General features: G+C 44.7%; 1 protein-coding gene across 1 annotated transcript in view; it reads right to left on the reverse strand.

The window, feature by feature from the left end:
* EFNA5 (ephrin A5) overlaps window positions 1–26697 on the reverse strand; it is a 326426-nt gene that overhangs the window by 44245 nt on the left and 255484 nt on the right. Inside the window, exon 2 of the mRNA XM_054986682.1 lies at window positions 25738–26030. Coding sequence (XP_054842657.1) covers window positions 25738–26030 — 293 coding nt within the window. The remainder of the gene's footprint in view (window positions 1–25737; window positions 26031–26697) is intronic.

Genomic DNA, 26697 nt, shown 5'->3' on the forward strand with positions numbered 1-26697 from the left:
GGTTGGGAGGCTGGACAGCCAAATGGTATGTTAGCTTCTATGAGGCTGGGGCCCCAGAGCTTCAGAATCTCGAAGCGTTCATACAAGCATTGAAAGCTCAATTTGAGGACCCACTGGAGGGAGAATGGGCCCGAACTCAACTAAAGCGAATGCGGCAAGGAAACCATCCAGTTTGGAAACACGCAGCAGAATTCAGGCGGTATGCAGCAAAGGTGCATGACTGGTCTGAGGGAGTGAAAACTGAATTTTTCTGGGCTGGCCTGAACCCAGATTTAGTGGCCAAAGCCTTGATGCAAAACGATCCCACCACTCTATTGGGATGGATCCAACTTGCCTGCGAGGTCAAAAACTGAGACCAAGTGGTGAAGCTCATCAAGATGCAGCACCAGCCAACAAACAGAAAGACTTGCGTGGGACGGGAGAGAAAAGAGAAGACCTTCAACCCACATTCCCCGGACACAGAGCGAGCTATCCGCAAGAGAAGGGGATTGTGTCTACAATGTGGAGGAGTTGGCCATTTTGCTGCTGAATGCCTGGGGAGCAGGAAGGGGCGAATGGAGGGAAGCCGCTCCAAAAAGCCGGCAGCCCCACAAGCTACCAAGTCGCCAAAAGAAGCTCCTAAAAAGCAAAGCAAAGTGGCAACCGGCCTCAACGCTACAGAGGGGTCGAGTGAGGAACCCTTGGAAGAAGAAACTCCCAGCCAGCCAGCGGGAAATTCCAGTGACCTGTCGTGAGGAGGCCCTGGTGACAGGTCCCTTAGAAGCCACCACCGCTTGAGGTGAGACTGAAAGAGGCCATACTTTACATACCAGTGATTATAGTTAACCCCCAGTGGGGGACCCACATTTGATTGTGGGCCTTAATTGACTCTGGATGCACTCGGGATTTGATTGCCCCAGCTCTAGTCACAGGATTGAACCACCCCATTGTGTTTGAACAGATGGATGGGTCTTGAATGAAAGGAGCCTCGGCCAATGTAGGAACTGAGACAGTCCCAGTGGAGATGGGAAGCCATTGGCAAGCCAGAACTTTCCTAGTAACTGACGCCACTAAATACCCGTTGGTATTGGGAATAAGGTGGCTTTGGGACCATGACCCGTACGTAAAGTGGAAAACCAGAGAACTGTGCTTTGCAGGGTGTGTGTGTGTTGTTGTTGTTGTTGGAGTCATGTATGGAACCCAGTGTGGGGTCCAAACATGCCCCCCCTCTAGAGACTGCTCTAATAACTCAGGAAAAAGTTGAGCAAATCCCCCCAGAATACCAGGACTTGAACCATGTGTTTGACGAGGAGGAAACTGATGAACTCCACCCCCCCATAGGGCTACTGACTGCGCCATTGAGCTAATCCCAGGGCAAAAACTGCCAAAGGGAAAACTTTACTCAATGAGCCCAGGGGAGCAGGAGGAATTGCGTAAACTCATTGACAAAAATCTGGCCATACTGCACCAGTGATGTTTCACAAAAAGAAGGTTGGGGGTTAAGACTGTGTACTGATTATAGGGGGATCAATGCGGTGTCAATGTCCAATGCTTACCCCATCCCCCTGATTAGAGACTTGTTAGGAGTGGTGTCTCAAGGGGAAATTTTTTTGAAACTGGATTAACGAGATGTATATTTCCAAGTGAGAATAAAGGAGGGGGGTGAATGGAAGACTGCTTTTAATACCCCTTTGGGGCAATTTGAATACAAAGTAATGCCTTCCAGATTACAAGGGGCTCCAGGGATGTTTATGAATCTAATTAATGAAGTCCTACACCAACATTTGTACATGAGCGTGGTTGTTTATTTAGATGATGTGTTGATTTATTTGAAAGATTATGAGTCCCATTTAAAACTAGTATGTCAGGTACTAAAGACTCTCTGGGACAACCACTTGCTGGTGAAATTGTCTAAATGTAAATTCCATAAAGAAGAGTTAGATTTCCTGGGATACAGAATATCAAAGCAAGGGGTTAAAAATGGACCCGGTGAAAATTCGTAGGGTGGGATCCCCCCAAACCAGGAGGCAGTTACAATCATTCCTGGGGTTCGCCAACTTTTATAGACCCTTCATTAAAATCTTTGCTCAAATCTGCTTACCCTTAACTGATTTGTTGAAAACCAAGGGTAAGGGACCACGAAGAGTGAAACCCAGTGCTAAATTATATTGGACTACAGAGTGCCAAAAGCTTTTGAGCATTTAAAGACTTTATTCACTTCAGAACCTGTCCTACGCCATCCTGATGAGAAACGAAAGTTGTGGTACAGGTAGATGCTAGCAACGTTGCCATGGGGTGAGTTATCCTGCAAGCAGAGGAGACAGGGAAGCTGCACCTGGGAGGATTGGGAGGAGAAAGCGAAACAAGAGGCAGAAAAGGAGGGGGACGTCTTGCCCAAAAACGACCTGAAAAAGGGAGAGGGGGCGGATGGTACCATCCAGGGGTCATTTCCTAGAAAAAAAAACCCTGCAGGAACTCATATGCCACACCCCCTGACATCACCAGAAGTGTGTCAGAAGGCAACAGCCACCCCTCAGGCCCCTTTCCACAAAAATCTCCAGGTATTTCCTTAAAGCAGAATGAACTCAAAGCCAGCCCTGTTTGCACCCACGCACTCACTCTCTCACACAAGTCACAAATGAAAATAAAGCAGCATGAATTCCAAGCAGCTTACACTCCTTTGGAGCTCAGCACCACTCGCCTTGTACTCATTCACTCATTTTCTCTCTCTCTCTCCCCCCTACCCAGTCACAAATGAAAGTAAGGGAGCAGAGCAGAATAAATTCAAGCAGCTTGAGTTCCTTTGGAGCTCAGCACCACTTGCCTTGCACTCATTCACCCATTTTCTCTCCCCCCAGTCACAAATGAAAATAAAGGAGCAGAGCAGAATGAATCCAAGCAGCTTGCATTCCTTGTGCGCTCAGCACCACTCGCCTTGCACTCATTCACCCATTTTCTCTCTCTCCCCTCCCCCTGTCACAAATGAAAGTAAAGGAGCAGAGCAGAATGAATCCAAGCAGCTTACGTTCCTTTGAAGCCCAGCCCCACTCGGCTTTCTCTCAGAGGAAAAGGAATCACATGGGCGGGACCAAAACCCACGTGACCTCTTTTCAGCTCTACTGGAACACCGTTCCTGTGTGTTCCAGCTCCAAATGAGCCCTGGTACCATCACAGCAACCTATTTGTGCCAGCTAGTTTGAGGGGGGAGGTGCTGAAACACTGTCATGATTCCCAGCTAGCTGGCCACTTCGGCTATTTAAAGACTGCATTTGGTACAAAGACAATTTTGGTGGCCAAACATGAGAAAAGACATATCTCAATATGTATCTACTTGGCAAGTGTGCCTGATGTGGAAGATCAGAGGGGGAAAACCACCGGGATTCCTCCAGCCCCTGCAACCCCCCCCCAGCCATGGTCCGTGATCTCGATGGACTTTATAACTGACCTTCCCCTCTCCAAAGGGAAGAGTGTAATTCTGGTGGTGGTTAATTTGTTTTCTAAACAAGCCCATTTCATTCTGTGCTCTAAAATCCCAACTGCTAAGAAATTAGCCAATTTTTTCATGCAGCATTAGTTAGGCTGCACATGTTTCCAGACAAGGTAATATCAGACCGCAGAGTCCAGTTTGTTGCCAACTTTTGGTGGGAGTTATTGAAATTGGTTGGAATTGAACAAAGGCTTAGCTCTGCTCATGATCCCAAGACCAATGGGCAAACCGAAAGAGTTAATCAAGTCTTAGAACAATTTCTAAGGTGCTACATTAATTACCAACAAGACAATTGGACTGATTTCTTGAGTTTTGCCAAATATTGTTATAACAACACAATACACAGATCCACAGGAGCCTCCCTCTTTATGGTAGTACATGGTTATCAGGGAAAGCAATGCCCTTTGTAAAGACCCCATGTAACGATGCACCAGGGGACCTAAAAGAGTGGTGATCTACATTAAAAACTCAATGGCAAGTAATAAAAAAAAAACTTTGGAAAAAACCAAAGAGGATTACAAAAGACAGGCTGATAAAAAACAATCAGCTCCATGGAAACTACAACTCGTGGACTATGTTTACGTTTCCACGAAAAATCTAAAGGGGGAGCAACCCAGCAAAAAACTAGGGTGGAAATTTCTGGGACCCTTTCCAGTAAAAAACATAATAAATGAAGTCACTGTAGAAGTGAATCTACCCAAGAACTTTAAAAATGTCCACCCCGTATTCCATTTCAGCCTCCTGAAGAAAGCGCCCTCTCCTGACAGATGGCATCCAGATCGAGGAACTCCCCCCCTCCCCCCAGTGGATGGAGAACTACACTATGAAGTGAAGAACGTCCTGGACTCTAAGTTAAAACGGGGAGAATTGTTTTACTTAATTTGCTGGGAGCACTTTGATGAAGGACAAAGGGAGTGGGTAAAAGCTTCAGATATAAATGGTCCCAAACTGATATGTAAATTTCATAAGGCTTACCCAAATAAGTCGGGTCCTTTATGAAGAGGGGGGGGGACTTTCTTGGAGAGGGCAGTATGTCATATATGCCCCTGCATATCTGCCATGAATGTATATGGTTTTGCCTCTGGCCTCTGAGAGTGTGGGAAGTTCTTTATTGCTCCATGCCAGCGTGTTATCTTACAAATGTTACAAATGTTTACTTTCTCTTTCTCGCTCTGCTGAGCCAGTGTCTTTGACAGCCAGCCGAAGCTGGCTCGTGGGGTGCTCCTCCTGAGAACCAAAGATAAGTCCATCTTTCTCACTGTCTGCTCTAAAACAATGTCTCACTACAAGCCTCCCCCAACGGTCCTCTTTCCCTTGGCAGGAAGTTTCCCCTATAACTAACATTGCTAGCCCACTAACGTCATTTCTGCCCATTTTCACTGTCTATGCACCTTGTACTGAACGGATGTCTAGTAAGTTACTTCAACTGGAATACCTGTGTGTTAACTGTGGGGACCTAACTGCCAAGAACTGCCAAGCCCATTTCAAAGGACCCAAAACAGCTGTCAGGCTATGGATGACAGGATATGGTAGACAGATCCCTGGACCATTGCAGCAAGATGCGGGTTCTTGGTTAAATGGCTTTTATTCAGAAATCAGATCATTTCCATATATATGTCCATAGAACTACTCAGAAACAAGGTAAGAATCTAAGCTGCAAGAGTAAAAGTTGACAGGAATGACATCATCTGAGAAAGACTTCTATTTTAACATTCAAGTCTGCTCCCCCCCCCAATCATAAACAAGATTTTGGCGCTTTTCTTGTGTGAGAACGTTTCACATATTTGTAATATCAAGTTGAGTCATTAGAAAACAAGACATAGCAAAGTCTGACAGGGAGTAGCATACAAGGTCAGAAACACTAGAAGCGGATGCAATTCGTTAGATAAACACCTCTGAAAGCTTGTGAAAGAAATAGTTATGGCATTGGTAAAATGACATCGAGTTACAGCAGGATACATTGGTTCACAACAAAAAGATGATTAAAATTGGCATGGATGGGGCTCAGACATGACAACAGCCTGTGTCTACATTCTAATTTTTATCAAACGTATGACAATTCATTCCAGCAGCTTCATGTAAGGAGCCATTTTGGTCTGCAGTAGAGCAGCAGGATTTGAATTCTGTGGCACTTCAGAGACTAACAAGATTTTCAGGGTATAAGCATTTGACAGTCAAAGTTCAGTATTTGAAGAAGGGAGCTTTGACTCTCGATAGCTTATACCCTGAAAATCTTGTTGGTCTCTAAGGTGCCACTGGACTCAAATCCTGCTGACCTTCCTGCAGTGATGCACTTAACTGACATATGATGTATAGCAAAATACAATTTTCGTTAAGCGAATTGCTGAAACCATTAATCTTTTTCTAAGTGTCCACAATAACAGTTTGTTCCCTGTGGCCTTGTAGGGGAAGGTTGGGGGGGGGGATGTATTCCAGAAATCCCTTTGGTAGGTAATCAATGTTTTAATAAAACTTGAAGAAACATAATTAAACTTTGGTGCCTATGTGTGGTACAGTGGTTAGAGCACTGGACTCTGAATAGAAAAATGTGTTCAAACCCCCACTCTGCCATAAAGTTCACTGACCAGCCGTTCTTTCTGAGCCAAAGCTACTTCACAGTAGAATTAATAGAGGATGGGAGAGCTATGTATGCTGCCTGGAGTCCTCAGTCTGGGCTGGGCTGTATTGACCCAAGAGTTCTTAAAGAAATAAAAAAATGAATATTTTCTAACATAAATATATAATTTTCCATTGACATCAGCTTCTGTGCCAGAATACCAGAAAGCGGTGAACACCATGTCAATTTTTTTTTTAAAAAAAGAAATCTGGGGAGAAGGGGCAGGAAACAATACAATGGTAGCTTAATGTCTGTCCTGCATAAATTGGTAGAAAGTGTTACTGAATACATAATTGTTAAAAATATAGAATAAGAAGGAAGTCAGCAAGACTTCTATAAAGCTGCTTCACAAACCTCCTAGAATTCTTTGAGTCCCAACAAGCATGCAGACAGTAGTTATCCAGAAAAGTTGTATATATGGAATTCCCAAAAGTAAGTCCTGGAACAAGAGGGCATGTCTTTTCATGGTTTGGTAACTGGTTAAAAAGGAGCAAACAGACAGTAGAATAAACAGACAATTTCTGCAGTGGAGGGAGGTAACCAGTTTGGTCCCCTAGGGCCCAGTGCTATTTTATTTAGTAATAAATGACTTGGAACTAGGGATGAACAGTGAGATAGTGAAAGTTGTGGACATTAAATTGCTTAGGAAGCTGAAAACAGAAAATGTTTGTGACAACCTCGAAAAGGACTGAATTACATTTCCTTCACATTTATGTTTAGTAAGCAGTGAAATTCATTCTAAATTTTAGAAGTTTAAACTTCATGCTGATTATTTAGGGGTTTTTTTGGTATATTTTTAATGAATGTACCAGGAAGAAAACTGAACAGAGATCAGCCCCATGTCAGACTGATCTCAAGCATATACCAGTCGAACAAGGCACCTTTAAAATAGTATCTTCTAGAACTCTTTCCCACATTCCATACCCCTTGTTAACTCATTAAATCAGACAGAATCACAGAAAACACGGGCTTTATTCTCCTACGAGGCAGATTACCCTTCTTCCAGTTTATGATAAAAAGGGAGGGGGGGGAAGAGAAACACTATGTCTTACATTTAAAAAGAAGGAAAAGCCAGTATCAATTCAGCATATTAACTGTGGAAAGAAATAATTCATTCATCCTCTCACAGCCAAGACCTTCTACAATATACTCATGAGACAATTCTCAAAGATGCAGATTTGCAGCACAACCCATTTCCATTTATACTCCTCCTTTCAGTGCGTTAATGACACTTGAATTTTTGAACAGCTGGAATCTAAATAACCTCCTTTCAATTTATTATATGACAGGTACTTAGGGGAAAAAAAACTCTCAAACACCTTAGACCACTACCACTGGTTCTATCTTCATTTAGTTATACAGATATATCTCCAGGCCCAAATTGTGCAATAGCTTTTAACACTCCCTTTCAAAGTTTTAAGAACACTACTGACATCAAAATCTATTACACAGTGTAGAATGTTCTAGCTTTTCTTTTACAAGCCCAGCACTTAATTCTTCTAACAGGAGTCAGTTCTTTAATCTACACACTAGATTTAAGCACAAATTTCCTTTTAAAGGTCACCTTGTTCATATCTTTAATGTTTCACAAAAAATAACAATAATAAAATAAAAACACACATCCATCAAACTTTGCCAGTTACTCTGATTTCACTCAGAACATCTAAAGCAATCTGGGTGACCCAGCTATGAAAGCCAAAACGTCTTCAGTCACATGAGTTGATCACAACTGTCAAAGCAGCATCTGGTTTCTGTTGATCTTATTTCCACTAAAAAGAGGAAAGGGGCATATAATAACATTAAAAAAAACTTCACATTTTGAATTATGATATATGTATATTAAAACGTTTTAAAACATTAAAACATTTTAAAAGTATTCTCAAATCAGTTTTCATGGCAGAAAAAAATGAAATTGCTGAAAGAATTATGTGCATAAAAGGGTAAACAAGATGATACGGGACATAAATGTTGTGCCTAGGAAATACAATATTCTTCATGAAGAATTTAAATTACATTATTATTATTTATTATTATTTATGTTATTAATAATGAAATGACCCTAGTATGATTGCTGTACTCTTTGCTACATAAAAGCCATTTTGTAAATTGCTTTCTTGCTCTCTCCCTCCATCTCTCTCTCTCAGCCATTCACTCACCCCCACACAAGCATTCACAAACACCTCTCACAAGGTCAAAATATGGTGCTGGAAGCTACATTTGTTCATCCATATGTTGGCCTTATTCATTTGTATAGTGGTAGGGAAGGAGTTTTTTTAAAAAAAAAGAATAAAAAGGATGCATGTATGAGAGAGCTGAGCCTTCATTGCCTTATTCTCCATTGCTTTGGGAACTTTTCCTAGCCCTACTCATTTCCAGTATCAGATCCAACCTGAAAGAACGGACCTTTGGACACTTACTGTGAAGGGTCCTTCTCCTCTGAGAAAAGGAGGACATCTTTGGGGGTTTCCCACCATCCAATCGGGGAGGCAGGAAGTAGAATTTCTTCCTCTTCCTCTAGTAGGTGGGACCACCCTCTCTGTCCTCAGTTCGGGTGACTTCCTTCAGCAGTATATGTCCTCCTTGAAATTCAACCAGTAAAACCACCAGTAACAATACTTAACTAACTCCCTACAAACAAGGTAAGGACATAACAGATAAGAAAAAACTAGGAACATAGAGAAGAAGGCAAGAAGCAGATACTGGGAGAGATCTAACAGCTCTGAAACATTCAAGTAGTCTCTTGAAGATCTTGGGAGGGCAAGATGTCCTCCTTTCCTCAGAGGAGAAGGACCCATCACGGTAAGTGTTCAAAGGTCCATTCTCCCTCTGAGGCGGAGGACATCTTTGGGCGCTCCCAAAGCAGTGCACTATTTCCTGGGTGGGACAAGATCTTCATCTTCCACTACGTGCTGTAGTACCCGTCTTCCAAAGACTGCGTCGGCCAAAGAATAAGTATGCAGATGATAGTGTTTAATGAACGTAGAAGACAAAAACCAGGTGGCGGCTTTACAGATCTCTTCTAATGAAGCATCTTTTCGAAGAGCGGCATTAGCCGCCGTGCTTCTGACCGAGTGTGCCATGATTCCTTCAGGAATGGACAACTTAAGGACTCTGTATGCTTCCTTGATACAGGACTTGACACTGTGGGAAATAGCTGCCGGAGACATCCGTTGACTCAGCCTGGGAGGAGTAACATTAACAAAAAGAGAGCTCCTTTGTCTGATTTGTTCTGTTCGTATCAGATATGCTTTTAAAGTTCTCCTCACGTCCAAATTATGCCACTCACGTTCCTTGGTGTGTCTAGGATTAGGGCAAAACGATGGCAAATTGATCTCTTGAGAACGACGAAATTTTGAATATGCTTTGGGCAAGAAGGTCGGATCCGTTCGCAGGACAACTTTCTCTCTGTGAAAGATACAAAGGTCCGGTCGTATGGACAGAGCCCCTAGTTCTGATACCCGATGAGCTGACGTGATCGCTATCAGAAATATAGTCTTTAGTTTTAGCCATTTCATCAGAATGTCTTTTATTGGCTCGAAGGGGGCTTTCATAAGGGCTTTTAGCACTAGATGTATGCGCCACGTCAGAAACCGGTGCAGTGGTGGAGGGCTCAGGAGCGTCGCCCCCCTGAGGAACCGGTGTATATGAGGGTGCAGCGAGAGCAACTCGCCCCCTACAGTTGGTATAACTGTGCTTACCGCCGCCATCTGTTTCTTTAAGGTTGCCGGTTTCAGTCCTCTGTCCAGGCCCTCTGGAAGGAACCCTAAGATGTTTTTCAGAGATGGCTCCAAAGGATCCAGATTCTTGCATCTGCACCACCGTGCGAAAGCCTTCCAGGTGGTGTTGTAGATTCTGGTTGTTGAATCTTTTCTGGCTGCTAACATGATCTTAATTATCTGTGGTTGATAGCCCATCAGGGCCAATTGTCTCCATTCAATTTCCACCCTGTCAGAGACAGCCACTCTGGGTGGGGATGCCAAATCGGTCCTTGATGAAGCAGGTCCGGCTGTGTTGGTAGATGTAGTGGTGGCACCTCGGACAGCCGTTGAATGGAACAGAACCATGGTCTCCTTGGCCACCAGGGGGCTATCAGTATGACTGTCGCCCTTTGTTCCCTGATCTTCCACAGCAGTTTGGACAGCATTGGAATGGAAGGAAAGGCGTACAGTAGTTCCTTTGGCCATGCAGAGGTTAGGGCGTCGATGCCTTCTGCTTTGGGATGAAAAAACCTGGAAAAGAACCTGGGAAGTTGACTGTTCTGATGTGAGGCAAACAGGTCAACTTTCGGAGTTTCGAAGTTTGCTGTGAGAAGAAGAAAGGCATCCCTCTTGAGGGACCACTCTCCCGGGTGGAGTCGTTCCCGGCTCAGCCAGTCCGCTTGAGTATTGAGTGTGCCCTTTATATGCTCTGCTTGTATGGACAGGAGATTCTTTTCCGCCCAGCCTATGATCCTGTTCGCCTCCCTCTGGAGTCGCGATGATCTTGTCCCCCCTTGTTTGTTTATATACGTCTTTGCTGCTATGTTGTCTGTTCGCACCAAGATGTGTGTGTGTTGAAGCTGGTTGCTGAACCTGTTCAACGCCAGATATATGGCTCTCGTCTCTAGCATGTTGATCGGTAAGGCCTGTTCCTTGTCTGTCCACAGCCCCTGAGTTGGAGACCCGTTCAATGTGGCACCCTAGCCCTGTAGACTTGCGTCTGTAAAGATCTGCACGAAGGTTGGAGTGAGGAAACTCTTGCCCTGTTTCAGGTTGGACTCCCTTCTCCACCACTGTAGACTGTCTTTGACAGGTCTTGGCACCTGCAGCTTGATGGCCTGTTTTTGTGCTATCTGCCACTGGAATGGCCTCAGGAAGGACTGTAAGGGACTGATATGTGAGGGACCCCACTGAATCACTTCTGCATCCACTACCAGTAGTCCTTGGAGCTTGGCTAGTTCCATGAGCAGAGAGGCAGGTTGCCTGATGATGTTCTCTGTCAGCTGCTTGGTCTTGCATATCTTTTCTTTTGGAAGAAAGAATCGTCCTTCCTGAGTATTTATTGTCAGTCCCAAGTATTCTAGGCTCTGTGTTGGTTGGAAGGAACATTTGGACTCGTTGATGATGAAGCCGTGTCTCTTCAAAAACTGAATTATGTATGCAGTGTCCTGACAGGACGATTCCCTGGTCCTGGACCTTATCAGAATATCATCCAGGTACGGATGGAGATGGAGCCCCATCTCCCTGAGTCTGACTACCAGAACAACAAGAAGTTTGGTGAAAACTCTTGGGGCCGTCACCAGTCCAAAAGGTATCGCTCTGAACTGTAAGTGAATGTCCCCCACGCAGAACCTCAGATATTAGTGGTGAGCGTGGGCAATAGGTACATGTAGATTTGCTTCCGTTAGGTCTATGGAAGTGAGAAATTCCCCTTTCTGAAGGGCCTCTGCTATTGATCTGACAGTCTCCATCCGGAAATGACGAAGTCTTATGAACTGGTTCACATACTTCAAATCCAAGATGGTTCTCCAATCCCCATTCCTCTTTGGAACCGTAAAGAAGCTGGAATAAACTCCCCTTCCCCTTTCTGAGAAGGGGACTGGTTTGACTGCCTTGATGTCTAGGAGGTGGTGGACAGCTTTTATCGTGATGTCACATCTTTGCGGATTTTGTTTTAGAGGAGAAGTCAGGAACCGCTCCGGTGGAAAAGAGGCGAATTCGATCGAGTAGCCTTTGGATACTATTTCTCTGGCCCAGGCGTCTTCACGTTTGCTGAAAGAGAAGTAGTCTTCCTCCCACTGGAGCCTCCTACATGTCAGGGCTTCTGCCCTTTGTCCTCCATGTCGTGTCTACTGCCACGATTCAGTTGTTGTCTTTGAGACCTGGCCTGGAAGGCTCCTCTGCGCGTCTGATTCTTCTGGTAGGTCCAGTTGTGTCTGTTATCTGGCCGAACCCTGGGAAGGGTGTGCTGTGTTCGGAATGTCTGGTAGCCAAAGGATTTCTTCTTCGTTCTCCCCCGCGCAGGTTTCAGTGATCTTGGAAGAGCCTTTTTCTTGTCTTTAGTTTCTATTAGAATCTTATCCAGATGTTCGCTGAAAAGCTTACTTCCTAGAAACGGGTAAGACATTAGAATAGTTTTGGCCTGTACATCTGCAGGCCAGGCTTGGAGCCACAGGAGGCGTCTCACCGATGTTGTTGAAGCCATAGCCCTGGAAACGAAGGACATGGTGTTAAGCGTGGCGTCTGCAGTAAATGTACTAGCCTTAAGTATCCTATTGGCTCCTTCCTGAAGTCGCTTGTTGTTGCTAGGTAGTAACTCCATCAGTCTCCTGACCCACACTACGGAAGCCCTGGAGACGATTGACACTATAGCGGAGGCCTTAACTGCCATGGCCATTGCCTCATGTGCTCTCTTGAGGGCTCCATCTCCCTTCTTGTCCAGACCGTCTTTGATGGTCCCCTGACCCTCTTCAGAGAGCAGACCATGCGATTGTAGAGCTGTAACGGGGGCGTCCACAACCGGTACCTGCAACAACTCAGTAGCAAAGGTAAGTAATGCATAGAGCTTTTTAATTGAATTAGGAAACTGTTTGTAAGCAGCTGGCATTGCCCACTCCGCCCTTAACTGCCTTTCAAAGTACTCAGGAAAAGGAAAGACATTAGGTTTATCCTCAGATCTCAGGAAGAACTCCCTGTTCCCCTTGGGTCTGATCTTAGAGCCCTCTGGTTTGGGATCTTCTTCCGTCTTTTGGGCCTCCCTGAGGTCTAGTGCTGCCAGGGTTTTAGATAGGAGGTACTGATAGTCGTCTATCTGGAAGAGCCTGTTAGCTTGCCCTGCATGGCAAGGTACCTCCTCCTCCTCCTCCTCAGTCAAGAAGTCCCCCTCATCTGAGCCCTTACTGAGAGAAGACCCCTCCTCTGGCCAGTCAATTGGTTGGACTGTCTTTTTGGCTGCCTTAGTGGGCCATGGGCCTCTGGGTTCTTGGTTAAGCCAGTTGGCCCCTGCAGGCAAGGGGGAGAAGTTCCTATTCGCCCCTTGTATATCGGACTGGCAAAGGGATAAAAGTTCTTCCCTCATAGTCTGCCTGATAGCAGACAGAATTTCAGGGGACAGACTATTGTCGGGGGCACTTACAATTTCCTCGGGCCCGTCTCAGCTGGAGCTCTGGATGGTTCCTCTGTGTTCTTCCCCCATAGGGAGAATGGCAACTGCGTCTTCGGGCTTGTGCGGGAAAGTTTCCACCGCAGAAGCATTTCCTGCCGAAATAAAGCTCCGCCGGTTAGCGTTGACCTCAACCTGTTGAATGGGGTGCGCTGTGCTGTTTGGCTCCTGGCTAGCGAGACAGGGCCGTTTGGAGGGCTTAGGCTTGGTCTGAGATTGCCCTTTGCCGGGAGGCAGCACAAGCCTTGGTGGATTGCTGGTGCTGGCCGGGTTTGTTCCCACCGTCGGTAGGACAGTTCCCTGGGAACAACCCACTGTTGGCTCCATAAAGCTGTCTTCGGAGTCCGAAGACTCCCTAGGCTCCATGGCTCCTTTTTCCATTCCCCTCCTGGGGAAGCAGGTGAGGGAAGGAGCAGAGAAAATAGAAAAGTAGGAAAGGTAGTAAAGATCTAAGTACTGAAAGAAGTATAGCAAGAGATAGGAAGAATAAAGAGACTAAAATTCAGAAAAAAGGATGTAGGTAGCAGAGCTAGCCTCGTATAGAACTGCTCTCCCCGGAGGCAGGAAAGAACTGAGGATAGAGAGGGTGGTCCCACCTACTAGAGGCAGAGGAAGAAATTCTACTTCCTGCCTCCCCGAAAGGAAGGTGGGAAACACCCAAAGATGTCCTCCGCCTCAGAGGGAGAACTGCTGTGCCTATGCAATGGAGAGAAGCAAGGGAAGGGGAGCTTTGTTCACCCACATACTTCTTTAGATCCATCACATCTAGTTCAACCCATACTGGCAGATTTCTACAATTAAAGGCTGTTCTGTAGTTTCAGAATTTAAGGTCTTATCAGATGTTGACGGTGTAGAAATGTTCTCCACGTAACTGAGCATGGACTGAGGTCTCAGGACTGCCTTTCCTGCTACTGATAATAGGAAACCACTCAAATAAGATATCCTCAACAATTTATTTTACTTATATTTGAGAAAAACTCAGTGGAAGAGGGCATCCTTTGCATGCAGAATATTGCAAGCTCAGTCCATGGAAGATCCAGCTAAAGGATCTCACTTGTCTGATATTGTGAAAGACACCCTCCCAGTCACACTAGTCACTAGATGAATCAATGGTATATTGCTAAAACCATATATTTCTCTAACAATCAAAAGTCTTCAGACAACTGATTACCTTCAAATCATTCATAAAATATACACTTATTCATGGCCTTGCACATTCAAGTAGAAAGAATTATGAAGAGGACACAAATCCACCACATTAGCCTTGACTAGGGTTGCCAGTACCCTGCTGAGAGCAGGGGATCCCGCGCTCCTACCCTCCACCACCACATACTTGGCCGGGGGGGGGGGTAGGGGAACGTGCCTCCCAGGGTGTGCTCCCAGGATCCTGTGCACTGCAGCGGCCTGGATCCTGGCCAGATTTGGGGCTGAATTGGCCCAGACTGGGCTGCTGCTGAGCGCAGCAGTGCTCCCACACTGCAGCGGCCCTATCTGGGACAAATTGGTCTGGATCAAGCCGCTGCAGAGCATAGTAGTGCTGTCACGCTCTGCAGCAGCCCAATACAGGCCTCATTCATTCATTCATTCATTCATTCATTCATTCATTCATTCATTCATTCATTCATTCATATCCTGCCTTTCTCACTGAGACTCAAGGCAGATTACACAGTGGAATATTAGTACAATCAGAATCAAAGACATTTCCATACAGTGTCAAGGACGTTTCCGTAGACGATGCCATATGATAAATAACTACAGTTTTACAAAGACATCGCATTAGCAAGGATCCAACGCAGAGATGAAGAATTCCCGAAACAGAACATAATTAATTCTAAGACTGACATTAGACAACATGAACCACAGGTAGTATATAGGAGTACAAATTTAAATATGTAAAATGTAAGATAACACAGTGATAATATGTAAGATAACACAGTGGTGAAGTCTATGGTCCCTAACTCATCAGCGAAGTATCTGAGACCCACTCCCTACAATACCGCCCTCCTATCTGAGTAAAAAGCCTTTTTGAATAATTTGGTTTTGCTTCATTTACGAAAAGTAAGGAGAGTGGGGGCTCTCCTGACCTCTTCAGGCAGGCCATTCCATAGGGTAGGGGCCACCACAGACAAAGCCCGTGTACAGACTGCTGTTGATTTCACCTATGTGCAAGCTCACATCCTGTTCAGATGAGTGAAGCTTCCGTGGAGGGACATAGGGAGGGAAGTCGTCCTGTAGGTATGGCAGACCAAGGCTGTGAAGAGCTTTGTATGTAATAATCAATTCCTTGAATTGAGCAAGGTAACTGATAGGTAGCCAATGGAGTGACTGCAGGATGGCAGTGATGTTCATGCTCCTGCTCGCTCCTGCTAACATCCAGCTGTGGCATTCTGCACCAACTGGAACTTCCTAGTTAACTTAGATGGTATAGTGCATTACAATAGTCAAGTTTTGATGTTACCATAGTATGGATCCAGGTAGCTGGGTCAGCCATGTTGAGGTAAACAGCCATCTTCCAGGCTAGTGTGAGATAGTAGTAAACATTTTTTGCAGCTACCTTAACTTGTTTTTCTAGTAGTACCACTGGGACCAGTATAACCCCTAGTCTCCAAGGGTCAGACAAACTCCATTGAAACTGAGCAGTACCATGTCTTTCAAGATCACTGCCTTCCCAAGAAGCATGACTCCAGTCTTGTCTGGGTTCAATTGCAATTTGTTATTTTTCAGCCACTTCACCATGGCTGTCAGGCAGCAATCTAAGAGAGCCAGTTTGGTGTAGTGGTTAAGAGCGTGGGACTCTAATCTGGAGAACCAGGTTTGATTCCCCACTCCTCCACTTGAAGCCAGCTGGGTGACCTTGGGTCAGTCACAGCTTCTAGGAGCTCTCTCAGCCCCACCCGCCTCACAGGGTGTTTTGTTGTAGGGATAATAATAACATACTTTGAAAACCACTCTGAGTGGGTATTAAGTCATCCTGAAGGGCGGTATATAAATCGGTTATTGTTATTGTAAGATTTCTACTGCATCCCATGGGGACCTGGATAGCGAAATATAGAGTTGGGTGTCATCTGTATATTGATGACATCCCACTCCATAGCTGTGAATGAGTTCTCCTAAAGGTTTTACATAGAGGTTGAATGACATGGGAGATAAGATTGCGCCCTATGGAACCCCACAAGATAGTTCCAATTCTGGAGATAGCTTATCTACAGAATTGGGCTGCTGTGGGGTGCAGCAACGCTCCCGCGCTCTGCAGCAGCCCGATCCAGGCTGAAATGCCCCAATCTGGGCCCAATTCAGCCTGGATCGGGAGCGCAAGAGCACTTCCAGGGTGGCCCGCAGCCTGTGCAATGATATCACTTCCCGGAAGTGATGTCATCATGCAGGCCGGGAGTGACCAGGGAATAGAAGGTAGGTACCAGGCTACCCACCTCCCGCCCAGAGGTGAGGGGGACCTGGCAGCCCTTGCCTTGACACTCTCCATATTTGATTGTTAAAGGATAGTAGCCAATCAGCGCACATTAAAGAAGAGTCCAATAATACATGCAAACTTTATATTCATCTTCATCAGGATGACTGATAAAGAACATGCTGTGATAATATTACCATCATATATAATGATTCTGTGAGAACGGACCTTTGGACACTCACTGTGAAGGGTCCTTCTCCTCTGAGGTAAGGAGGACATCCTGGGTGATTCCCACCGTCCAATTAGGGAGGTAGGTAAGTTTATCTTTCTTCCTCTTCCTGTGGAGTATGTGTGGGAACACCCCCTCTCTGCTCAGTTCCGGTGTTTCCCCTCAGCAGTCAGAATTTCGACCACGATACTATTCTAAAAACACTAAGATAAAAAACTGTCAAACAGAGAACTGTCATAACTGTGACAAAAACTGAAACCCTGTCTTAGATAGAATAAACATGACAAAGAGATACCCCAATGGTTGGGGTCAGTAGAAGAAGAGTTAGAGAGTATAAGAGATAGTTGAAGGACAAAGAATTTGGGAGGGCAGGATGTCCTCCTTACCTCAGAGGAGAAGGACCCTTCACGGTGAGTGCCCAAAGGTCCGTTCTCCCTCTGAGTCGGAGGACATCCTGGGTGCTCCCAAAGCAGTCCCTCTATGATCCGGGTAGGATAATTTCTTCGTCCTCTACGACGTATTGCAGAACTCTTCCTCCAAATGCTGCGTCCGCAGAGGAGTACGTATGTAGTTGATAGTGTCTGACAAAAGTAGAGACTGAGGACCAGATGGCTGCTCTGCAGATCTCTTCCACTGAGGCATTTCTCCTCAATGCTGCGTTGGAAGCTGCACATCTAGTGGAATGAGCTGTGATTCCATTCGGAATCTCCATCTTGAGAGCCCTGTATGCCTCTTTTATGCAGGTCTTGATGCCGTAGGCAATGGAATTTGAAGACATACGCTGTCCTAGTTTAGGTGGAGAGATATTAACGAATAGTGAGTCCGTCTTGCGTAAGTCCTCTGTTCTGATAATGTACGCTTTGAGAGTCCTGCGCACATCCAGATTGTGCCACTCTCGTTCCCTTGGGTGTTTAAGATCCGGACAAAAAGAAGGAAGATTAATCTCCTGTGTTCGATGAAATCTGGAGTAAGCTTTGGGCAAGAAGGTCGGATCCATTCTTAGGACTACTTTATCTTTGTGGAATATGCACAAGTCCGATCTTATGGAGAGTGCGCTCAGCTCCGAAATTCTCCTCGCTGATGTGATTGCAACTAGGAAAATAGTCTTTAGTCTCAGCCATCTGATAGGAATGTCCCTTATCGGTTCAAATGGAGCTCTGGTGAGAGCTGACAGGACCACGTGGAGTCACCAGGTAGGGAACCGGTGTACCACTGGAGGGCTGAGTAAGGTAGCTCCTCGAAGAAACTTCCTAATGTGAGGGTGCGCCGTTAATGAGGTCCTCTCAAAATCCTGGGAACTATTGTGTTAATTGCTGCGATCTGTTTCTTCAGGGTAGCAGGTTTCAAACCTCTGTCCAGACCCTCCTGCAGGAAACCCAGGATGTCGCTTAGTGATGGAGACATCGGGTCTATCTTCTTGCATTTGCTCCAACGGACAAAGGCTTTCCATGTGGAGTTGTAGATCCTATTTGTAGACTTCTTTCTCGAAGCCAGGATAGTGTCAACAATCCATGATGGGTAGCCTACTCGCAGAAGAGATCTCCTCTCAATTTCCAGCCTGTCAAGGACCACCATTCCGGGTGAGGATGCCATATTGGTCCCTGAAGTAGTAGGTCCGGTCGCAGTGGCAGGCATAGAGGAGGAAGAACTGATAATAGCAGTAGGGTTGAGAACCAGGGCCTTCTGGGCCAGTAAGGGGCTATCAGAATTATGGTTGCTCTTTGATCTTGAACTCTTTGTAGGAGTTTTGGGAGCACGGGCAGGGGAGGGAACGCATAAAGGAGGCCCTTGGGCCACTGCAATGTCACGGCATCCGTGCCTTCCGCTGCTGGATGGAAGTATCTGGTGAGGTATCTTGGGAAACTTTTGAGGCGACGTGAAGAGATCTACTGTCGGAGTGCCGAAGTGGGCTGAAAGAAGCTCGAACGTTTCTCTGTTGAGGGACCATTCTCCCGGGTGCAGGGATTCCCGACTCAGCCAGTATGCTGCACATACCCCTGACGTGTTCCACCTGGAGAGACCGAAGGTTGTTCTCTGCCCAGCTGATGATTCTGTTTGCTTCCTTCTGTAGACGGGAGGATTTGGAGCCCCCTTGTCTGTTGATGTAGGCTTTGGCTGCCACGTTGCCCATGCGAATAAGAACATGAGAGTGAGTTATTCGGTCCTTGAACTGAATGAGGGCTAGGTAGATTGCCCTCATCTCTAGCACATTGATGGGCAGTTTCCACTCGCTATGGGACCAGAGTCCCTGTCTGGGAAGACCTTCCATCGTTGCCCCCCAGCCCGACAGGCTGGCATCGGTGAAGATCTGGATACACTGTGGGGTGAGAAAACTCTTGACTTGTTTGAGGTTGTTGTTGATAGTCCTCCAACGAAGACTGTCCTTGACAAACAAGGGCACAAGTATCTTGATGGCTTTCCTCTGTAGTTGGTAAGGTCTTAACAGAGCTTGCAGCGTTCTGGTATGAAAACGGCCCCAGAAAATGGCTTCTGAGTGGCCACAAGGAGGCCCAGCAGTTTGGTCAACTCCATGATGGAGGATCTTTGTTGTTTGATGACGACAGTTGTCAACTTGTTGGTCTTCTTGATCTTTTCCTCTGGTAGGGTGAAAGTACCCTCCTGTGTGTTGATTGTCAGTCCCAGGTGTTCTAACCTTTGAGATGGTTGAAGGGAGCACTTGGTCTTGTTTATCAGGAAATCGTGTTGTTCCAGGAAGCGAATTGCCAGTAGTGTGTCTCTGGTGGACGCATCGTGGGACCTTGATCTTATTAGAATATCGTCCAATTATGGGTGCAAGTGAAGACCCATCTCTCGTAATTTGACAATCGGGACCACCAGTAGTTTTGTGAAGACTCTTGGTGCTGTTGCCAAGCCGAAAGACAATGCTCGAAACGGGAAGTGTAGGTTTCCGACGCAGAACCTGAGGAACCGTTGGTGAGGAGGAGCAATGGGGATGTGGAGATACGCCTCCATCAAGTCTATGGACGTCAGATACTCCCCTTGACGTAGGGCCTCCGCGATGGAACACAGTGTTTCCATCCTGAAGTGTGAAGTTTGATGAATCGATTGATGAACTTCAAGTCTAGGATGGATCTCCAGTCCCCGTTCTTCTTGGGCACCGTAAAGAAGATGGAATATACCCGTTCCTCTCTCGTGTTGAGGGACTGGTTCCACAGCTCTGATGTCGATTAGGTGTTGAATTGCTTTGATCGTAACTGATCACCTGCTCAGATCTTTCTTGAGAGGTGAGAGAAGAAATCGATCCGGTGGAAGAGAGGAGAATTTTATCAAGTAGCCAGAAGATACCACTTCCATGGCCCAGGCGTCCGCCTGAGAGTCTGCCCATGCCTGGTGAAAAAGAAGCAGTCTCCCTCCCACCGGAGTTTCCCTCGAGTCAGGGCTTCTGACCTTTATCCTCCAGGTCTGACCTGAAGTTGCAACCACCCAGGTTCTTGTGTGATCTATTGGCGAAGGCACCCCTGTGAGACTGCGATCTCGGGAAGGTCCAAGTTCTTTTGGGCTCTTGTTGCTGTCTAGGCAGAGTGTGGCTCGTTCGGAAAGACTGGAACTGGAACGTGCATCTGTCATTCCTCCTGAGAGAACGTGGCAGAGCTTTCTTTTTGTCTCTCGTCTCCACCAGTATCTTGTTGAGCTGTTCTCTGAACAACTTTCTCCCCTGGTACGGGTAGGACGTCAGATTCACCTTGGATTGGATGTCGGCTTGCCAGGCCCTGAGCCACAGAAAACGCCGTGCAACTGTGGCTGACACCACTGCCCTGGAAGAGAAGGACATCGCATCAAGTGTGGCGTCTGCAGTGAATGTGCTAGCCCTTAGGATCCTGTTGTCCCCCTCCAGCAGGTGTTTGTTGTTCTCGGGTAATAGCTGGATCATCCTCCTGATCCAGACCACAGATGCTCTTGACATGGTAGACGCTATGGCTGAAGCTTTGATTGCCCTAGCGAGCGCCTCATGTGTTCTCTTCAATGCTATTTCTCCCTTTTTATCCAGGCTGTCTTTTATCGTGCCTTGGCCATCCTCGGAGAGGAGGCCATGAGATTGCAGCGCAGCAACTGGAGCGCTGATGGACGGCACCTGTAAGAGCTTGGTAGCAAAGTTAGGCAGAGTACAGTTTCTTAACATTATTAGAAAAATGTTTGCAAGATGCTGGTGTGGCCCACTCTTCTTTTAGCTGTCGCTCATAATATTCAGGAAAGGGAAAAACCCTGGACCTCTCTTCAGATCTAGGAAAAAAATTCCCTTGGGTCTGATCTTGGGATCCCTAGGGGCCGTGTCTTCCTCCCCCCTGTGCACCTCATGTAAATCTAGAGCAGAAAGGGTTTTTGCCAGAAGGTACTGGTAATCCTCTGCTTGGAATAGTCTGTTTGACTGTTCTGGGCCAGCAGACTCAACCTCCTGTTATTCCTCTGGTAGGAAGTCCTCAACATCAGAATCCTCACTAGGGGAAGGATCGTCCTTCATCCAGCCCTTCATTCTATTTAAGGTGGCGCTGGATGGGGTCTTTCTTGCTGCTTTGGTGGGCCAGGAGGAGCCATGGCTTGAGGTCCCCGGAGGGTCTTGGAAACCCATGGAGCAAGAGGCCTGAGTGGTTTGGGGACGCTCAGTATTACACAGGGAAAGGATCTCCTCCCTCAACGTTCGTCTCAGAATTGACATAAATTCAGGAGGCATATTTGTAGAGGCGGCACTTACTTGGTTTTCTTGGTTGGCACTACGAACCTCTGAGCGTTGATGCAGTCCCATGTCTCCCGCCGGGAGGTTGGGAAGCACGTCTTTTTGCTTAGGTGGGAAAACGCTAGCCGCGCAGAGGCTCCGTGGCTCCCTTTGTAGCAAGCGGGGCCATTTTTTGGAGGGCTGGTTGTCCTCTGCGGTCTGTTTCTTGCCGGGGAGCCGCTCAGCCTCGAAAGGTAAGCCGGCGCCGGCTGGGCACATTCCTGCCATCGGTAAGACGGCTCCTGGGGAATGTCCCGCCCTCTCCATAAAGCTGTCCTCTGAATCCAATGATTCAGCCGATGCCATTTTTCTTTTAAATCTTCTCCTTGAGTTTGGTCCAGAAAGAAGGGACAGGAGAATAGAGTGAAGAAAGGAAATAAGGATGAATAAGAAGAGGAAGTAGATACAAGAGTTAGAAGGCAGTTAGGAGCTAGCCTAAAACAGAACTGTTCTCCCCTGAGGCCGGAAATGAACTGAGCAGAGAGGGGGTGTTCCCACACATACTCCACAGGAAGAGGAAGAAAGATCAACTTTCCTGCCTCCCCGATTGGACGGTGGGAATCACCCAGGATGTCCTCTGACTCAGAGGAAGAACACAACATTCAGTATTCTGTGCTAATATTCTATATGGTAAAAGAGACAAAGAAAATATACAGGTGGCAGAAGTAGAAAAAGAACTTTTCAATGGCTGTAACACATGGCTGAAAAATTATCTTAATACAGGACCAATATGCTGCTACTAAATAGACATCATTTCACTCACAATTTTGTGCTATTTTGCTTTTCATTTATAAAGTAATTTCAGCTGTACAGGAAAAAGCTCTTCATATTTTAAAACACTTTTGAAGAATTACTTTTATGAGAAACTTTGACAGCTAAATAATTCTGCTAAATGAATGTTATAAAAGACCCAATAGTTTTAGGCAAAATATTGAATTAAAGCACAAATAAACAAACCTAGCTGTAAACTCTGCAATTAAACAACAACAACAGCAGTTGAGTAGATTTTGCACTTCCAGTTAATCATGCTATAAAGTAGTGAGATCCACTGAAATTTCTAACATACTGAATCCCTACATATATAGTAGTCTCAGTAAAGTATTATGGTCATGTGCTTTTCTCAACTCCAAAAGCCAATTAAAAATGTTTTATAAATTTGCAACAAGTGCTACCTGCAGGGCTTTTAATGTAAAAGAAACACAATGAATCAGCAAGAGTTCATTTTTCAGCGTAAATATCCTTGCCTAGCTTTCCTGTGTGGTAGACAGAGCTTTCAAGTAGTAAAATTCATGTTATGAGAAAATACATAACCTGAGTTGCTCACAGGGGCTAAATGAAGTCTCATACCCCTTAGAGACACAGGAGATGTACAAAGTCAAAGGGAATGTTTGCATAAGTAAGATCAGTACCAAATGATGAGAATTAATTCATTTCACAATCATCTCCACTTGGCTAGAAGTCCTTTTTTATTTACTCACAGGATATGAACCAGAATTTAGTTCTGACATGTTTTCACAGGACATATCTCAGGAAATCAGCAGTGAAACAATGCAACTGTTACTGTTCCAATTTATTTTCATTACATTCTGGCATGCAGAGAAAGCTCAAGAATAAGAGAACGCACATAGGCATATGCTTCAACTCCTGTGAAAGCCGCTTAATACGTTACCTACTTTGCCAGAGAAAAAAATTTAAATATTTCAATAAGAGTGAATACCCTTAAAGATTTTTTTTAAAAAAACATTATTTTTCAAGAAATAGAAGCAGAAGAATGGGGATGCTACATACTCAATGTGGTAACTCTTTCACCGCAGCTACAGTCATGAAGCTCCTTCAACTCTGCTTTGCTCCTTCAACCCTATCATCCCATCAGCGATTCAAAAGACCTGGCTTCTTTAAACATGTCCTTTCTTTCTTGCTCTTTTAATACCTTGAAATGCCTTTACTCCAAGACTATCAGCATGACATTACTTAGCTCTCTTCCTTACAGTTCTCCCTTAAAAACCCACGTTTTTTGTCTTTGGACCAACTCTTTAAATTCTTTCTTCTCACTGAAACTTAGCATAAGTACATGTCACTGAAATGAACATACTTTTCTTCTAGTTTAATTGAGGCTCCATTCAGACATTACACTATTTTGGAATTAAAATCTGATTTCAGCCTTGGGTCCTGAGATGCTCAGGAGAAAGGGGGCATATAAATAAATATAATTCAATGTAATTTGCTGCTGCAGGCGCAAGTTCTATTTTGTCCATTGTGCCTGGGCTCTCCCTGCTTATGCAGAGTAGAAAAATATATTGGAGTTTTGTTTGCCCCATGACAAGATTCAATTCTTCAGCCCAGCCTGCAGAGGAGGAAAGAGAACAAGCTTTATTTGTGTTCTTTGGAGCGTAGCGTACAGGTGTTTAAATTTAGCTCTTCTCACTCCCTTTGTTCTCTTCCTTGTTCCTGATTTCAGATGGTAGGTTTCTTAGGAAAGGACTTGATGTTTTGTGCTCAGTTGAGGGTCATGAACACTGACAGCAACACACACACACACACAACTAACAACATATCAACTGGGATCTGGTTCATTTTGAAAAACTTTTAACTTCCTGTTCTGCAGCATGAAATATGGTATACACTGTTATTTCAGAACTTCAAATTTATTTATTTTTATTTGTTATTTACATAATCGATATTTATATTATTTTATATATTTATATTGTATATATTTATATTTATAGAAATGTATTGGTAACCAGTAGATCTTACTCATGTAAATTGGATGAAATGTATTCCTTACTAAAGGAAAATAATTTTAAAGGTCTTGCAATGAAGGAATATGGCTCTAAGGTCACCAAAATCTCAAAACTATGCCATTGGCACATTTGTATACAAACCACAATGATGCTTCTCTTCTAAAATCTACTTCTCCCACTACCTCACCTCTAAACCAAATCACTGCAAAAATGCTTTGATGGTGAAGCAGTATGTTCTCATTTACTGATGCAGGTGTGTGAATTCCTTTAGGGTAATTTGCTTGGAAACCTGCTCCCACTGCATTTTGTATCCCTTACTTGCTCTAGGAAACAGCTGCTCTGAATAAAAAGTCTTCTTGGATTGGTGAAGACTGTTATTTATCCTGAGACATTATTACACTAAATAATGCTGCTGTGTAATATTTGCAGCTACAGCATATTTAGAAACCACATTTCTCTACTATTAACCATTTCTATGGCACCAAGGATATTCCAGCAGTTTTGGAAATTAAGGTGTTTTTCTTATCTGCAGTAAATTATTTGTGACTTTAAAGTTACCTTGATGATTCTTCAGTACATTTAAAAACCCTCCCTCAAATGGAGAAGTTTAAATGAACATAATGGGTTTGCTCCACATGTGTGGGCAGGGGAGTATGATTTTCACTGATGCCTGTCCATGGCAGACCTCCAAATCCCCCCTATGGCTCCTGAGGGTCCCCTCCTTAACCAGGAGCAGCATTTCATGGGGGATTTTGGACTGCAGCAGGATAAGAGAGACAGAGAAGTCCGTGCATGGACTTTACCTAGGATCCAATCCAGTGTGATTACATTCTCAAGAACATTACTTCAGTTTAACTAGTATATGTTCATTTTTAACACCAAGTCTAAGTCTGCTCAAAACAGCAGGGATATAGAAACTTTAAAGATGAGTAATTTCCCATCTGTCCATCCACATGATCAGTGCAGATATAGATCACACTTTCCTCCATTCAAGGATGCCACAAATCCAACAAAATGACTCCTTGTACAATGACGCATCAACAAGAATTCTGGAAAATCTCCCTGAACCTTCACTGAATGAAACCAGTAATAGAACACTCCTGTTCTTAAAAGGTGTGTGAATAATAACCAACAATAAGGAAAGCCTTCTTGAATAACTGCAGCACTGTTCACTTATGTCGCATGAATGCAGCTGGCTATATAATTCAATGTGTGAAAGAAAAATGTGCTTTTAATTTAATCTGTGGTCCCATATTCATGGTGATTTTATCTGGGGATTCTGAAATCGGCAGAGATATACTCAGACACATCTGTAGGATATACGGACTGGCCTTTTTGCATAGGTGAAAAATGGCCATAGTTTACTCCAGCTGCTAAGCAACAATGATAAATTTCCTTATACTCACAGATGTAGAAATATTCCCGGCCTGGCCTGAATTCAAATCCTAATGAGAAGGGAGTGAAGAGCTGGAATTTTTCAGAGAACTTTAATGGTCCATTTGGAGAGTGAGGCCGATTACACTCCCACCTCTTGAATCCTTTGGAGGTGTGATCACAGGAACTGTAGCCATCAAAGTTTACCATATAAAGTATGTAGCGTTCAGTCTTATCTTCTGGCACCGAATCCTCGTAATGAGGGCAGAATACATCCAAATAGTCATTGATGCAGACATCAATGTGGTAGTCACCCCGCTGGAATCTAAAAATGATACAAACCAGAACGAGCTTAGTTTACCCTGCTATAAAATACATCCAAACTTTTTTTAAAAAATCACTTTTCACCCTTTTCACAGAAAAGCAATGTTGTGAAGCCAAAGAAATAACTTGAGCAAGTGTTTTGAACTTTGTGCCTTTTAAATAAAAGGCCATGACTGTTTCAAGTTTGCCTTTGTGTTTATAAAATTGCCTCCAAATCTATACGGTAGTCTCTCTTCCCTTGTGCTTTCTATTGAGAATGTCTTACATTCTTCTATTAAAAAGGAAAACCTGCCTGCGGTACACATACAAATAGCAAACAAGGTGGGAGATACCAGTTCTGCAAAAAAAAACCAAACCCTAAGGTCATTACAGGCACGTGCACTTCCTACAAACCCTTGTTTATCTTTACTTTTTCTTAATTGCTGGCAACATTTAGTCAAGATCCAAGAAAACCCTGGTTCACCTTGGAGAGATTTTGAAAAGGAATATAATTCAATTGTCAAAATACACAAAGTCAATACTGCTGTTCAGTTAAAAGAATTCTAGGATATGAATTATCAGCACTTAGGTGATAGCTGAAATTTGAACCAGATGAGGAAGTACACACACACACACTATTATGAGCCATGTTAAGTAGTGTTGCAACAGTAGTAAGGTTGTTTTTGCTG

This window comes from Eublepharis macularius, chromosome 8, assembly GCF_028583425.1.
Source record: "Eublepharis macularius isolate TG4126 chromosome 8, MPM_Emac_v1.0, whole genome shotgun sequence".
In the NCBI taxonomy this organism is placed as follows: Eukaryota; Metazoa; Chordata; class Lepidosauria; order Squamata; family Eublepharidae; genus Eublepharis; species Eublepharis macularius.